Here is a 14,963-nt window from a genome sequence, read left to right on the forward strand (position 1 = left end):
ACCTCCCTCTAAACCTTGGATCTTGGGCCCATTTCATAAAATTCGTTATAATAACAAGTTGACAACAAGTACAACAGATAAAAGCTACTGAAATCCAACAATATGATTGACCGATAATAAACTTGTCATAAAAATAGTGTATTTGTTATCATAGCAAGTCTTTATCCTGTCGAATTATATTTTGGTTCATCTGACGTCACAATTTGATGTCGCTGTATTTCATTGGACTTAGACACAGTTTCATTACCGGAAAAGTGTGTTTAAGATTTCTTGGATCCGTGACACAAAGGTTTGCGATGAATTGCAAATATTTTAAAGAGAGAGCGTATGTAACGATGATCCTGATTAGTCATTGGTATTTAATGATTGATTGCAAACCGTTGTGTTACGGAGCACTGGGGGTTAAACTAATATGTTCTCACAAATTATCATCGGGTTAAACAACAATGGCCACCCTTAAATTATAAGATTGGAACTCTAGAAAGATACTCTATTTTCAATAATAATTCGCACCTCCTTATAATCTCTACCGAGGTTATTTAAACAAAATTGCATGTAATAATTTCATCGAATTATGTTCTGAGAAGGGGGTTGATGGATTAAAGCGCCACTCAAAGCTGAATAAAAAATTATTTTCATTAATTAATAGAGTAAACTTGAACAAGAACCAAAAATAAAACTTTGAATTGAAATAGCGAGGTTGACATGCTTTATTATCTCGTAAGATAACATATATTCATGTCGTCATGAAATATGAGGAGTGTTAATATTTAGGATTTATTCATGAAATAAAAAAGAAGAATTTGGGATTATTCATAATGCCATGCATATGACTGTTTCAACCAATAAACTGCACAACTTTGAAACGACATTAAAATTCTTCACTTCCGATTTTAAAGAAGGAAATTGATCGTTGATGTTACGATATTTTGTTTATATCATTGTATTCCAAGCCAGGAGAAAATCTAAGGCAAAAACAGATATCTTAGGGAAAAGTAATTTATGCCACTTTTTAACCAGCCTGAATATTTTCTAATATTTCTGGTTATTTTTATTCATTTATATGTTGCTCTCTGAACAATTCTGACAAAGAGATCATACTCGATGTGATATCAAATATCGGGCTTGCTTTAATATTGGATCTGTTTAGACGAGGAAGACGAGTAAAAGACATCGTAGATGATTAGAAAGGAATAGGATCGAAGAGAGGGGTGTCAATGGACGCGATAATGGAGAAATTATGTGGCTGTTGATCCATTGGTGTCCCTTCTAACACCCAATCCTCAACAATATTAAAATGTCACCAAATATGTGCTAATCGATGTCAAAGTTTTCAATCTTTAAGGACAAGTCCACCCCAGACAAATTTTGATTTGAATAAAATGAGAAAAATCCAATAAGTATAACACTGAAAATGTCATGAAAATCGGATGTAAAATAAGAACGTTATGGTGTCACACAACAGCTATATGCACATACTGGTCAGTATACAAATGAGTCGTCTGATGACGTCACCCACTCACTAATTCCAATTTTCTACATATTCTAATTCTCTCATCATTGTCCTGTGAAAAAATGGTTTTATTCCTCACTGAATATGTGAAGTCACCATTGTTTTAACATTATGTGGTTCAGTCAAGATGGTCCTTATTGTCAAATCATTTCAAATTGAAATGTTGTATAATTCAAACAATGAAAAAACAAAAATAATAATGAGTGAAGGAAAATAAATACATCATCTACTCTCTCATTTACATACCACTGAATAGTGCATACAACTGTTCTGTGAAAATTAAGCAAAATTTAAAAGGTCATAATTTTCTTATTATAAAACTGATTTTGGTGATATTTTCAGAGTTGTGCTTGTTTGATTTTTCTCTATTTTTTTCAAATCAACCTTTTTTTCTTGGGTGGACATGACCTTTAAAAAAATCCAGTCTATTTAAACGGTAACACACAGAACGAAGTAGCACAATGAATGTGTCGATCATGGATGTACAAGCCTTTTATAAACGTGCGCAGAAGGACAACTTTAATTTTCATAGGTGGATATCAATTGAATATTCAATATGTCCATATTACCATCATACATAACCTGTATCGTAAAGTTAATCCAACAAGATGAAGATAATCTTCTAGAGAGATATCGTGTTCCCTGCTTGTAAGGCACGTGGCCGCAGGGAAAACAGATAAATTGAATTATGAATGGTATTACTGCCACGCCAGAGAAAAAAAAAACCGAAAAGGGCACACGCAACATGGACAGGAGCTGTGTTGGAATTGATTTGACGTGTGCCAGAGCAATCGGCAGAGACCTTTGACAGATATATGTAATCTTCGCGATGTGAGCAGCTCCAACACCACTGTGGTTTGTGAAACTCCCTGGACAATGCTCCCAGATTTGGCCATGGGGTTGAACTCCCAGTAACCAATTGACCTTAACCCTCTCATTATAGCGACTCGATAATAGTTTCGCTACATGGGCGATAAGTTGCGAAAATTATATTTAGGCGAAGTGGCCCTGGGACTGCAAAGTTGGGTTTAGTGTTAAAAGTAAGAGGCTCATTAGTACTGATTAGCAAGGAACAGTGTGGGGAGTGGTACATTGTCTTTCTGAAAGTACCAGGTGAAAGTACCTAGGTCTGTGATGACCTTACATCAGGTCAAATGAGAGGTTACTGACCATTTTGACCCCACAGTTGTTACTTTTCATATGTTAATGTACTGTCACTTTAAGTTCATTGTGCTTTCACATATCATTGGTGAAGAAGGTTTAGCTACTCTAATTGTATATTATATCCAATACGAGTAGATTACAGATATAATTATCTATTCGTTATCTGATTATCTTATATTAAATCATTGCATTGTTTAACAAGTATTACATGCAGTAATTGTAGTGCTCGGTGTTTGTAATCGTTGAATGGTGTTAATCACATATGGTGTAAATGCTGATAGTGATAATGATATTGATAACAACATGATGCGACTAGTGGTAAATAGTAAAATATTATTGATCAGATTGACAAAATTAATAACGCTACAATAACAATAAAGACAATGCTAATAATGGTGTTTTTTGTAAATATCGCACACCTAGTTACCAAGAATGCGTATAGCATTTCCATTTATTTGAATGCATAATTAATTAGCATCGTTAATTTAATGCATTACTCACGGGCATTATATAGGTGCAGCAGCCGGGGATCAACTCCGAACTTTCCATGTTCAGTCAGACGCCTTGGACCAATTGGCCACGATACCGCCACATGGTAGTAATAACGATAATGCAGTCGCTTTTCGGTCGGAAGAAGCCTCTCTTTTTAAAATTTTTTACATGCAAATGAAAGGCGATTCCTGCAAACCCAAACATGCACGTTTGCGCACTTTTAGAATACGAATGTTGGATCTGGCAATTCTTGGCATTCGCGTCCTAGCAAAACCTTCGCAAACGTTCGTGAACCTTGTGAAAACGGCGCTTTTGACGCTTGTAATTTCACAAACATGCACGCACAACCACACCCACACATCCTCGATCACACACATTCACCCTAGCGCACACTCGTGAGCGCACGCCCACACCCACATAATTATGTAGACCTAAAGGCATAATAATGATGATACGGCCCAGACATACATGCACTTTTCATACAATTTTGAGAAATTCAGGAAATATTGCCTGGATCTTGCCATCATCATATTCATAATTGATAAAAATAAACGTTAAAAAAAAAATCATTGGTACACTTTTTACTTAAAGGACAAGTCCACCCAAACAAAACTTGATTTGAATAAAAAGAGAAAAATTCAACAAGCATAACACTGAAAATTTCATCAAAATCGGATGTAAAATAAGAAAGTTATGGCATTTTAAATTTTCGCTTATTTTCAACAAAATAGTAATATGAACGAGCCAGTTACATCCAAATGAGAGAGTTGATGACATCACTCACTCACTATTTCTTTTGTATTTTATCATATGAAATATGAAATATTGTTATTTTCTCGTCATTGCCATGTGAAATGAAGTTTCATTCCTCCCTGAACACGTGGAATTCCATTATTCTAACATTTCGTGCTTCAGGCAAGGAGGTCCTAATCGTCAAATTCGTAAAAATTGAAATATTGTATAATTCAAACAATAAAAAGCAAAAGAAATAGTGAGTGAGTGAGTGACATCATCGACTCTCTCATTTGGATGTAACTGGCTCGTTTATTAAACTATTTTGTTGAAAATAAGCGAAACTTTGAAATGTCATAACTTCTTTATTTTACATCCGATTTTGATGAAATTTTTAGCATTGTGCTTTTCTGATTTTTCTCTATTGATTCAAATCAACATTTTTCTGAGGTGGACTTGACCTTTAAGTATCTTAATGAGATATGAACATACGGGTGTATAAATTCAATACAGTTGACATCATATTGGACATGGTTGTCACAAAACACAGTCATCCGTATAGGCCTTATCATTAAATTAGGGTTAAATTGTTCAAACCAAAGCTGATGAGCAATGAAGAGCATTGTAGACACAGTTGGTGAAGAGTCTTGGGTCTTTAGGGGATACCGGGTACCACATGGAAATCACCTCTGTAAACATGAACTCTGTGATTTGTCCAAACATACCGCGACCCCTTCCGTCATCACTTTACGTCACCCTGGGGAAATCGCTTGAAAATATTGAAAGTAATGGGAAGTAAATAGCCCAGGGGCAAAGCCTGGCGGTGGTGAGGTCATTGCAAACCAAGAAAGTTCAAAATCAATTTCTCATTTTTCTATTAAAGATATGATGGTGAATTTGTCCCTAGGCACGAATGGCGAGAAGGGAAAATGTGTCTGTTGTAATTAGGATACGACCAGGATTCTACCTTTTGTTATTGTTACGCTAGAGATGTATGCGAAGTGGAGTATTATTTTGTCAGATCTGCGAACTTTCTCTTACTGGCGTACAAAGGGGGGGGGGGGGGGGCTAAGATGGAAAGAAAATGAAAGAAATAAGGGTGAAACGTGAAATATAATATCATTTTCTAAAAAGTTTGTCAAAATCTATCACGATGTTATAATTTCGTATTGGAAATATCAATTTTTTTAACGCGATCGCTTCGCTCAAGTGAGTTGTATGCACTTCCAGTGTGTGTTCTTAATCGATCAAATTACATGGAAATCATGTTATGAAATTGTACGAGAGACGATTTATGTGTCTGGAATTCGAGTTTCGGATCTCCCTTCGCTAAGGTATCATAAATATATCAATGCATAGTGGGTTAAAGGATGCGAACAAGATTGACAAATGTTTTATACCTGTTTGAATATGTATACAATTCTTATATGAAAGTTTCATGTGTGAAATAATTAACACTGATATGGAATAAGACAGGAGGATATCATTTGATCGGCTCCCTTTAATTTCCTTACTCCACTTGATGTGCTATACATAGTACCTCATTTTCAATAAAATTGAAACTTTTTGATATCACATTCTTCTTTTCTTCCGATTCTCATGAAATAATCAGTGTTTTGGTTTAGGTTTGTTTGTTTTAAAAACCCGAATCTACTATTGTGGGTGGACGCGGTCTTTGCTTGCTTAACCTGTCAACTTTGAATGCACGAAACAACTGAAATCAATTTCAATAGAAATAATTATGTCCATAGCTAACCAAGCTATGCATTTAGTAAACAAAAATGTAAATGAACATTGTGGCTGATCGTTCTTTATTTCCTTACCTTTCTTGCACAGGTTTCCGTGGTTGACATGTGGCTTATTTTTCCTTCTAGTACTTATAAGACAAGTTCACCTTTCTGCAATATATCCCACTAATACATCAAAATGTGAGTATAACATCTTTGTTGCCTTCATTTGTTGGCGAATATCAACCATTTAGAATACTAATTTATAAGACAAAGAGTTAGAAACGTGACATGAATCTTTTCACTAAAGTGTATTGTACCGTGCTGTGCAAGACTCCTTATATGCTTGTTAATACATGTACTAGTAATGGAATACTTCAAAGTGGAGTGTTATTTGTTTCATTGTATAAATAATAACCATAACTACCACAACTACTACAATGATTGATGTAGTTATAAGACAAAGAATTAGAAACTGACCTCGTGACATGAATCTATTCACTGAAGTGTATTGTACTGCGCTGTGTAAGACAACTTACATGCTTGTTAATGAATTAAATACTTTAAAGTTTAGTTTCATTTGTTTCATTGCATAAATAATTCAACTACAATAATTGAGGTTAAAGTAATTGGTTATCATTGGTTTGACTTTTTAAAAATCTGAGCTAGAAGGTCACACTTGTCACCTGTGTCTGTTATATGTTACAAAAATGAAGCCCAGAAAAAATTGTGTTCGAAAATAATCATTTAGTGCTTCAAAAATTGAAATATAAAGTGACCGGAAACACCATCTTAATTTCATCCCATACACTTATGTGTACTATTTATGTGTCTATAAGACGCCTATTTACAAAATCGGGGTTTGCCTTGTAGTTTTAGCTTTTCATTCTCAATAATGGTTGTTTTCAGGGTTTATTAGTTCTAATACATACACTTGTACACATGTTTCATCATGGTTTGAGAATTTTGTAAATCAGCTGCTCACAAAGTTAAACAATACCTTTAATCTTTTTGTGAGGGGCATACGTGTTGTAAACAAAAATAGATCATTTAATTTGATAATAATAATTAAAAAAGACGATGATAAAGAACAATGATGGATAAATAATGAAGAATAGAAGAAAGAAAATGTGATCCTTTAGCATAAAAATACATTATATATATTTGGCCACCTTACTAAAAAAAAAATGCACTACAAGCAATAAAACAATATCTTAATTTAATTTTAATTTTCTTTGTCATATTTGTTTGGTCGATGTAGGTAATCAACTTTCTATTTTATAAAACAAACAATTGTAACGTCACTATCGTAGTAATGTAAACCTTGATTTTGATTGGCAGTTGAATCCTGTTTCCATACATGTTCATATGAAAGCAAAGTTTCCATAATTTCCTCTATTTATGAAATCGGCCCCATAGTTCAGCTATCATACTTGAATGGGTTTCAAGACCAAATTTCTCTTAATTATCCTTTTACCCTTGCAAAAGTTGTAGTAAATGATTATTTCGAAAGCGAGAAAAATTGAGTCATTAGAATTCCTTGAAGTTAGCTGTTTGGGCCATGGAGCTATATACATGTCCATGTTTAGATCATGATAGAAACAGCAGTCAACATGAACAATTTTGGGCATTTGTGTTAATGCATCGCGACTTTCCTACAATGCAATCTGTATGGAGAAACCTCACTCGATGGAGAGTAAAATTGACCTTGCGACCAAACAGTTCAAAATTAAATTCAACCAGGCTGACGAATGTGTTAACTGACATGTACATCCGAAAGTTACCTCTCATTTTGTTTTACCTGCGTTCCCAATCATTCAATTCTGAGCTTTAAAGGTTACTGAACTAGCTCTCTTCTAACGATTGTTTTTCCTGACAAAGTGTGGATTACTCTGTTGTTTTTAAGGAGGCGTTTATATTATCCATAATCAATTTTTGATTAATAGTATATCTGATATCGTTTCGAGTGTCAGATTTTATGTGACAATTTTTCTGTCAATCATAAAATATCATGCTCACAAAGTCCTTTATAACTTAATCAATGCAAAATTGTTTTTCCAAGCGGGTGGAGGCGAAATGACGAAAATTTCGATTTGTGTGTGTGTGTTTGTGTTGTGATCATATTTCACTGGTTATACTCATGTATTTAAAAAAAATCAATGAATCATAGAGGCTTGAAGAAGATATATCTAAGAACGTATTATTTTTTTATATTGGATATATTTGTCATTTGTTGTCATTACATGTACCATATGAAATATGTAAACATACAGCAGCTTCTCACACAAGATTAAAAGAAGCCAATTACTCAATTTTCACTAAATTCGAAGGGGAAACGAACCTATTTTCGCCCAAATTATCTCGATGAAACCTCACCAACAAAGTCACCCTTTAAACTAATGAGTGGTAGGCTAGTCAATCAGCAAAGCCGCGAGGGGTGAAACAAATTGCCAATCACGCCCCAGTAAATCTATTCGCCTAGGGAGATTCTCTTTTCGCCCCATAATCATACCCGCTAGATTTATTTTCATCGCGAAATCAAAACTTTCCTTACAAAGCGAGGGATGGGTATGATGCATTCGTCCGACGCAGACAAACACTCCTTTTTCATTATATTTCTGAATCATATCTTGTGAATTAGGTCAAACATCGTCTGGAATCTATACGAGTCATTCTGCTTTGGTCGCAAATGCGTTGTAGGAGCCACGAGTGACAATTTATCCTATTTATTTCATTTTCTGTTAATATTTATGGAAATATAACTTGTCTTGTTCGTTTTCCCAAATCTGAACTTATTTTGTTTCGAATCTATAGGTCCTATTACCCCCAAACTCTCTTGACGCCAAAGTTATTTTCTTTCCAATTTCAAAATTTTGATCATTAGCCGAATATGTCAGAAGAGAATGACAACCAATTTTTGTCCGAGTCTGTGTCCATTTCGAGTCAAGTTATAACATTTTCTCTTCTTTTCAGATGAAGCAGCAGACAACCCCCACAATTATGAAACATTTACGGCGGTGCCTGAAGTCACAGAAAGTTCATCATCATCATCGCCGTCGACGGCGTCATCGTCCACAAGGGGGGAAGCTTTTACTACCATATCCCCTTCACCATCTACACGTTCATCAATATCAAGTACATCTTATGCCAATACAACAGAGTCATATTGGGAAGAGTTACCCACAGTCGAAGTGGAATTCACCACAGAACTCACATTTACTGAAACGGTAACAGAAATTGTAGTTGAGGAGGACGAAAGCTATGATATACGAACTCAAGCACCGTCTTCAGGCGGGTTAAAACAGTATGCAGCTAGCAGTAATGTATCACATACTCAGGGTGTAGATAAAGGCAGGACTTTAAGAAATGGTAGTGGGTTAGTTACTGAGAATGACTCCAACACTGAATCACAGAGGCTATCCATTCCAAAGGATAGCCCAGAGACGTTGATTGCACTCACTGAGGCGGCGTGGAGGCGGTTAGGGTTCACCAGGGAGGCCATGGATTCACCTCTAGGCGAGTTCTTCAAATACTATAGTGTATTCCCATACGCAGATGAGGAGGGATTCGCCAGAACATGGGTGAGTTAGGTGTCATCACCTTCAAAACGTTGTCTTTACAGACTCTCTTTACTAGTAACTGCACAGCAAAAACTGTGGTGTTAACCGGTGTACATAGAGGACCACACCAGTTATTTTACACCGGTGTTAAATTGGTGGTGTTATAGGTGCTATTACAACACCTATGGTTGATACATTTACACTCTTTGGTGTTATGTTTAATCTCTAGGGTGTTATTTTAACACCTCAGGGTGTGGTCCTCTATTAACAAAAATTGGTGTCAGTTTTAACACCGCAGTTTTTACAGTGTGTCGACATGGTCAATTGCTTGATTAGCTCTCATTATTAGAGCATCCCTTTATCACATCAGAAATATATTAGTGGAATTGTAACTTACGACTTTTCTGCACACTACTGCATAGTTCAAGAACAGAAACAACAATAATTGTGGATCTTAATCTTTCTTCCTCTGTCTCTCTTTAAGAAAAACAAGAACTGATCAGTTATACTTTCTTATTCTTTAACCCTTTTGATTTGACTGTATGCCTCACGACTGAGCGCTATTTAGTATTCAACCTTTTTTTTGTAGCCATGGAGTAGGGAACTGTTAGTTCCCTATATCATAGATGTGCCTCCATGCAGGTCTCTCCATGCCTACATGGAGTAAGATATTTGTTGCTACCCAAGTACTCGTTTTCCTTGATATCCACGCTAAAAGTCATAGCTGACATGAAATGTCGGCTTACGAATATCCATGCTATATGCCTGAAATGACTTACAATGTGAGGGATGTGACACTGGTCAAGTTGTTCGTTTTCAACAAATTATCATGAATTTACACGATATTGTTACCCCCACACATGACGTGGAGGCGAGAGAAGGGAATAGAAGGTGCAACGGCAAAGCATCTTGGGAAACGTCATAATGAAGTCTTTTAAGAGATTTAATAGAAGAGTAAATATGTTGGCAACACTGAGGTTGGTTTGGTTGGTAGGGGGGGGGGTAAGGACACATAAGTTCAATTTCTTATACCTCGTTCCAACTGTCCTGCGATCATTTACGAATTCTGATTGCCACGACTGATCTGATATGGTTTGATACGATCTGATAAGATCATTACAATTGCTCCACAACTAAGCACGCCGTCTGAATCATGGCGCAAATCGTGACGATGGAAACAAGGTATTGAAACGTTTTAGTGTAAGGTAAGCAATGTATAAAACATGCTAATGGATCATGTAGAATCTGTATAGTACATTTTTGCAGTACTGATAGGACTTTATTATGACAAATTTCCGACGAATCAGAAACGGTGTGTTTAATAATATCTTTAAAGGTGCTCTAAATGAAAATGAAAAGGTGCGCTAAATGAAAATAGTTTGGCCCTCAAACTAGGATTGCTCGTGATGCTGTATCGGCCAAACAACATGCAGTGCTCAAATTACTTATCTTTATTTCATAGTAAATTATCTACTGTTTTATACCATCAACTGAAATTATTACCCGACTACAGTCCAAGGTCTGATGTGATGTATCAGTACTTACTAGCAGTAGAGATTATTTGACATTATCATTTTGTGTAATAATCTATTTTCATGACATTGCACATCATTTAGATGATTCGCGGCGACCCGGGTCCAAGAGGTCATCCGGGGAGGAGAGGGCCAATGGTAAGTTTTGCTTAGACTCCAACCCTAGTTACACTGACAGATGAATGACAACAATCTTTCCTATTCGAAGTAATGAACTTTGGCGTCTACACTCTGGAGAGATTATTGCAAAAGTTGACTTCTCTCTTAATGCACTATATTGTACTATTTGCAAGAATGTTTCAGTAACATTTTTAATTATGTTTGTTGCCTAACATATGTGGACAGGGTGGAGTGTCATCTAAACAATCAGTCCTTCTGTTTACTGACTTGTCTGGTTTTATTAGAATTTATGATATGCATTTCAGCAGTTTCATTCTAATGATAGAGTTACCCTCCCATCCTTTGGATGTAGTTCTTTTATTTGATTAAATTTACTTCGAGAATAAAGAGTGAAACGACGGCATTTTCCTTTAGCTCATGAAAAATTATGTCGCATTGCAGTTATTTTAACAAAGATATAGAATTATTAAAAGAAAAGTAATGGGACCACGTTTAAGATCTTTGAGATATATATAGATTTTCTTACCTAAGTACATATATGTGTAACATTATCGCTTCATCTTAGGAAATCAAATTCTGTCTCGTAATATCTGTAACATGTCCTCATTCATGCAAATTAGCTCACTTTTCTCCGTCCTTTTATAGTGTATAAATTATACTTGGATACTTGCCCGGTAACTCAGTCATTTATATATATTTATATGTTACTGGCCCCACGTTGCCAGTCCAGAATGTTTATGTTTTTATTCTTGTATGGAGGACATGAAGTTCGTGTGATACATGACTAGAAGATATTCATGTGAAGAAGAATCGAACATACTTTAATATCGTGAAGAAAGTTTGTATTGATACCAATTTCCTTCGCTTTAAAAAAATCCTAAACATTCAACTTTTTTTTTAGACTGGAGTTTCGCTTTTCACCAGATAGTATGGAACCTGAAATGTCCATCCCATCCTAACGGTGCCTAATCAAACATTTCCTCTCAGATATCTTATCGTCTTTTTATCTTTCTCTTCTCTGTACAGGGTAGCATGGGCTTCTGGGGCAACAGGGGTCCTCCGGGTGAAAAGGGGAGACAGGTAAGTAGCCTTGGTTTCCGTTCTCAATTAAAGATTTCATTTGCATTTTAGGGGCCGTCGCATTCACTTACAATGATACATTCCCCTATCTTCGTAGATAGGAGACTCAATATATTCTAACTCACAGATTTTGGTGATGAGTATGAAGGTTATTGAATATTTCCTTTCTATGCTATGCATGTGTCTAGACCTGCTATAGATTTTCTTGTGATATTATCAGATTTTGTGTTTCAGATTTAAAAAGAAATGGTGAATTACTCTAAGAAAATATATACCACACATGTATCTCTGTCCAAATGTAAATGACTAAGTATAAGACATTTCAATAAAATCACTCATATATTGTAGAGTAATAAATAGATAATTTTAGAATCGTAGGTCTTTGGTTCATTAAAAAAACACCTCAGGGTTATTATCATTGGAAATGATTTTTGACTTAGATTAAAATCTCTTTAGTGTCGATTTGCATATCATGCTCTTGAGCTTTCGTGTACTCCAATATCCTCTGTGGGAGGGCGCTATGAGATGATGACGTCAGATGCATAAGGTCTACATAATCTAACCATATTACAAATACTGAATATTGTTGAATCAATGTTTTACTTTGAACGTATGTTTTATACCAAGGGTGCACCAGGACCTGAAGGGGAGCCAGGAAGAAGGGGGTATAGGGGCGAAGTGGTATGTATCAGTTCGTATACAAAGTGTTTATTTATTGAATGACGAATGAATGAATCTTTGAATGAATCTTTTTGATGACAGAGTTCTACTCAGAGGAGAAGCTTGTTTGAAATATATTTATATTTTTCCCCAAATTACAGATGACAGGATTCTGTGATAGAAAAATTTGGGGTTCATATGAATACAAAAACGACCCAAGACCATCTGGTGACCGAATTGAGTGAACTGTCCCTACTGGAAAGAACATGGTGTCCCACAATATGTGTCACAGTGGCCCGTATTCTGAAGTCAGGTTTAACTTAAACTCATGTTTAAAGTTGTAGTTTAAGTATGGGAAGCCAAAAGTATCACAATTTTTATTAAGTTGTATGTTTCTTATGTTTACTGCGCTCTTTCCTGATTCCTCGATGGTTAAGACAATCATCTATTTATACTTCCTACACAATTATGAATGATTTGAGAGCCGAATGAGCTGAAGTATGATATCTCTACTGTTAGTGACTATGTAACAATTGGCTAGCCATACTTAAACCACAACTTTAAACCTGAGTTTAAGTTTAACCTGACTTCAGAATACAGGCCAGTGTGTGTTTATAGTGTGGAATACAATGTGAAATCACCTTCACACCTATAAATGTGAGCATGTCAACAGTGTTAGTCACATATTCACACTGTTGGCCATGTGAACACGTTGTGAACAGTCACACTGCTGAGCTTTCTACAATGTAACAATATATCTTTACACTGGTGAATTTCAGCTTTTAAACAGTGTGAATAATGTCTTCACACAGTCCACTATGTGAACACACTGTGTTCTTTCCAGCACTGAGGGATTGAAAACTGTTGGATATAATTAGTCCATCTTGTATGTAATTTCTATCTTGGAATTTCAACAAAAAGTATCCGAGATGAATGAAAATTAACAGAAACGAACTGAAATCTCCTTTAGGCAAACCCCCAAATTATCTGGTTATGTTTGCTCTACTGAAAGAAGCTATCATAACTACAATGAACTGGGATCATTAATAGATATTTCATACTATATTTTCATGCTTTTTATAACTTACAAATAAATATATGTTTTTTTCTCTGTAAGATTTTACATCTTTATGCAATAAAATATTAAATGACAAGGTAAGTACATTACAATAGGCTGACTGAATTCACTATACCTCCTATTCAGGGTCTACCTGGTCAGAATGGTAACATTGGTCCTCAGGGATTTCCAGGCATAAAGGTAAGATATTCCCTGTCAATTATTATTCTTAATAGTAATATCATATTCATTCCATTTCATGATGAGCTCAAAACGGCACTGAGTATAGCGATAAGTCAAATGAGTTTATCTTTGGGACAATCACATAAAATAACCAACCTTTTTTGAACGTTCGACCACCATTTATTTTCAAGATTCACTTCATAAAATGACCAAGTCATGGTCATTTGAGAGCATTACAGACTGTCATATGAACAAGAATCAGAGACAGAAAATTTCGTGAAGGTCCCACACATAGGGGGTCGGACGTACATATTTTATAGAATTGCACTTTTCAGTTTAATAAACAAATCAATAAAACCACAGTTTCATTAGTTTCATGCAAGGAATCTAACATAGTTTTTATTCACGATAAAAATCAGTTTGATAATTATACTTACTCTTAATCTTTGAGGTAAAAAAAGACCCAATGGACTGATAATATGTGAAGTTCTACTTTAAAGTTCTCATATAAATGTTTTTTTCTTCACTGAGATACTTATTCAGATAGTTTTTCTTAATTCATGATTGACTGCTGATAGATTACATATCACATTAAAGAATAAGTAGTAAAATAAGTGTAATGTTTAGATGGTATGCATGTGATTCCGCTTCTACACATGGTTGGAACAAAATTTTAGAAAAAAAAAATTCTTGAGAACTGAGTATGTTTCCTTTAGGGTGTTAAAAATTGATTTGATTTGTAGCTCTGTCCTCGACACACATACAGGAAATTCGCTTTGATTGGATCACTGCGAGCAAAGTTAATTGTGTCCGAATGTGAAGTTTGTTTATCTCCTTTTTATCCAAATTTATATCGAAGTTTACTTCCATATCTTAGAATGTCTGTCTGCTGCATGTGTGTGAATGTAATTCAATAATTGATAAAGGGGCAACTGCTCTGGGATTGTGGTCAATATCCTATCCAGTGTGTCATTTAAACAGATTTACTATCAAGTGGATGTGTCATATTATTATGGGATATAGGAGGTGTTAGATATTTCTTCTTATGCATCGATTCTGAGCAATTGAGACTCAGAGAGGGATGTTGGCACATTTACAGATATTAGAATACAGATATTTAGATAAATCGAGAGATGAATATAT

The 14,963-nt window shown here is 35.2% G+C and overlaps 1 protein-coding gene across 1 annotated transcript in view; it reads left to right on the forward strand.

Annotated features, from left to right (window-relative positions):
* The first annotated feature begins 4,598 nt into the window (after window positions 1-4,598).
* Window positions 4,599-14,963, forward strand: part of LOC121428996 (collagen alpha-1(I) chain-like) — a 54,655-nt gene continuing 44,290 nt past the window's right edge. Inside the window, exons 1-7 of the mRNA XM_041625893.1 lie at window positions 4,599-4,696; window positions 5,738-5,829; window positions 8,602-9,209; window positions 10,805-10,858; window positions 11,867-11,920; window positions 12,548-12,601; window positions 13,785-13,838. Of these exons, the coding sequence (XP_041481827.1) occupies window positions 4,599-4,696; window positions 5,738-5,829; window positions 8,602-9,209; window positions 10,805-10,858; window positions 11,867-11,920; window positions 12,548-12,601; window positions 13,785-13,838 (1,014 nt within the window). The remainder of the gene's footprint in view (window positions 4,697-5,737; window positions 5,830-8,601; window positions 9,210-10,804; window positions 10,859-11,866; window positions 11,921-12,547; window positions 12,602-13,784; window positions 13,839-14,963) is intronic.

The sequence above is a fragment of the Lytechinus variegatus genome, chromosome 15 (assembly GCF_018143015.1).
Source record: "Lytechinus variegatus isolate NC3 chromosome 15, Lvar_3.0, whole genome shotgun sequence".
Taxonomy (NCBI): Eukaryota; Metazoa; Echinodermata; class Echinoidea; order Temnopleuroida; family Toxopneustidae; genus Lytechinus; species Lytechinus variegatus.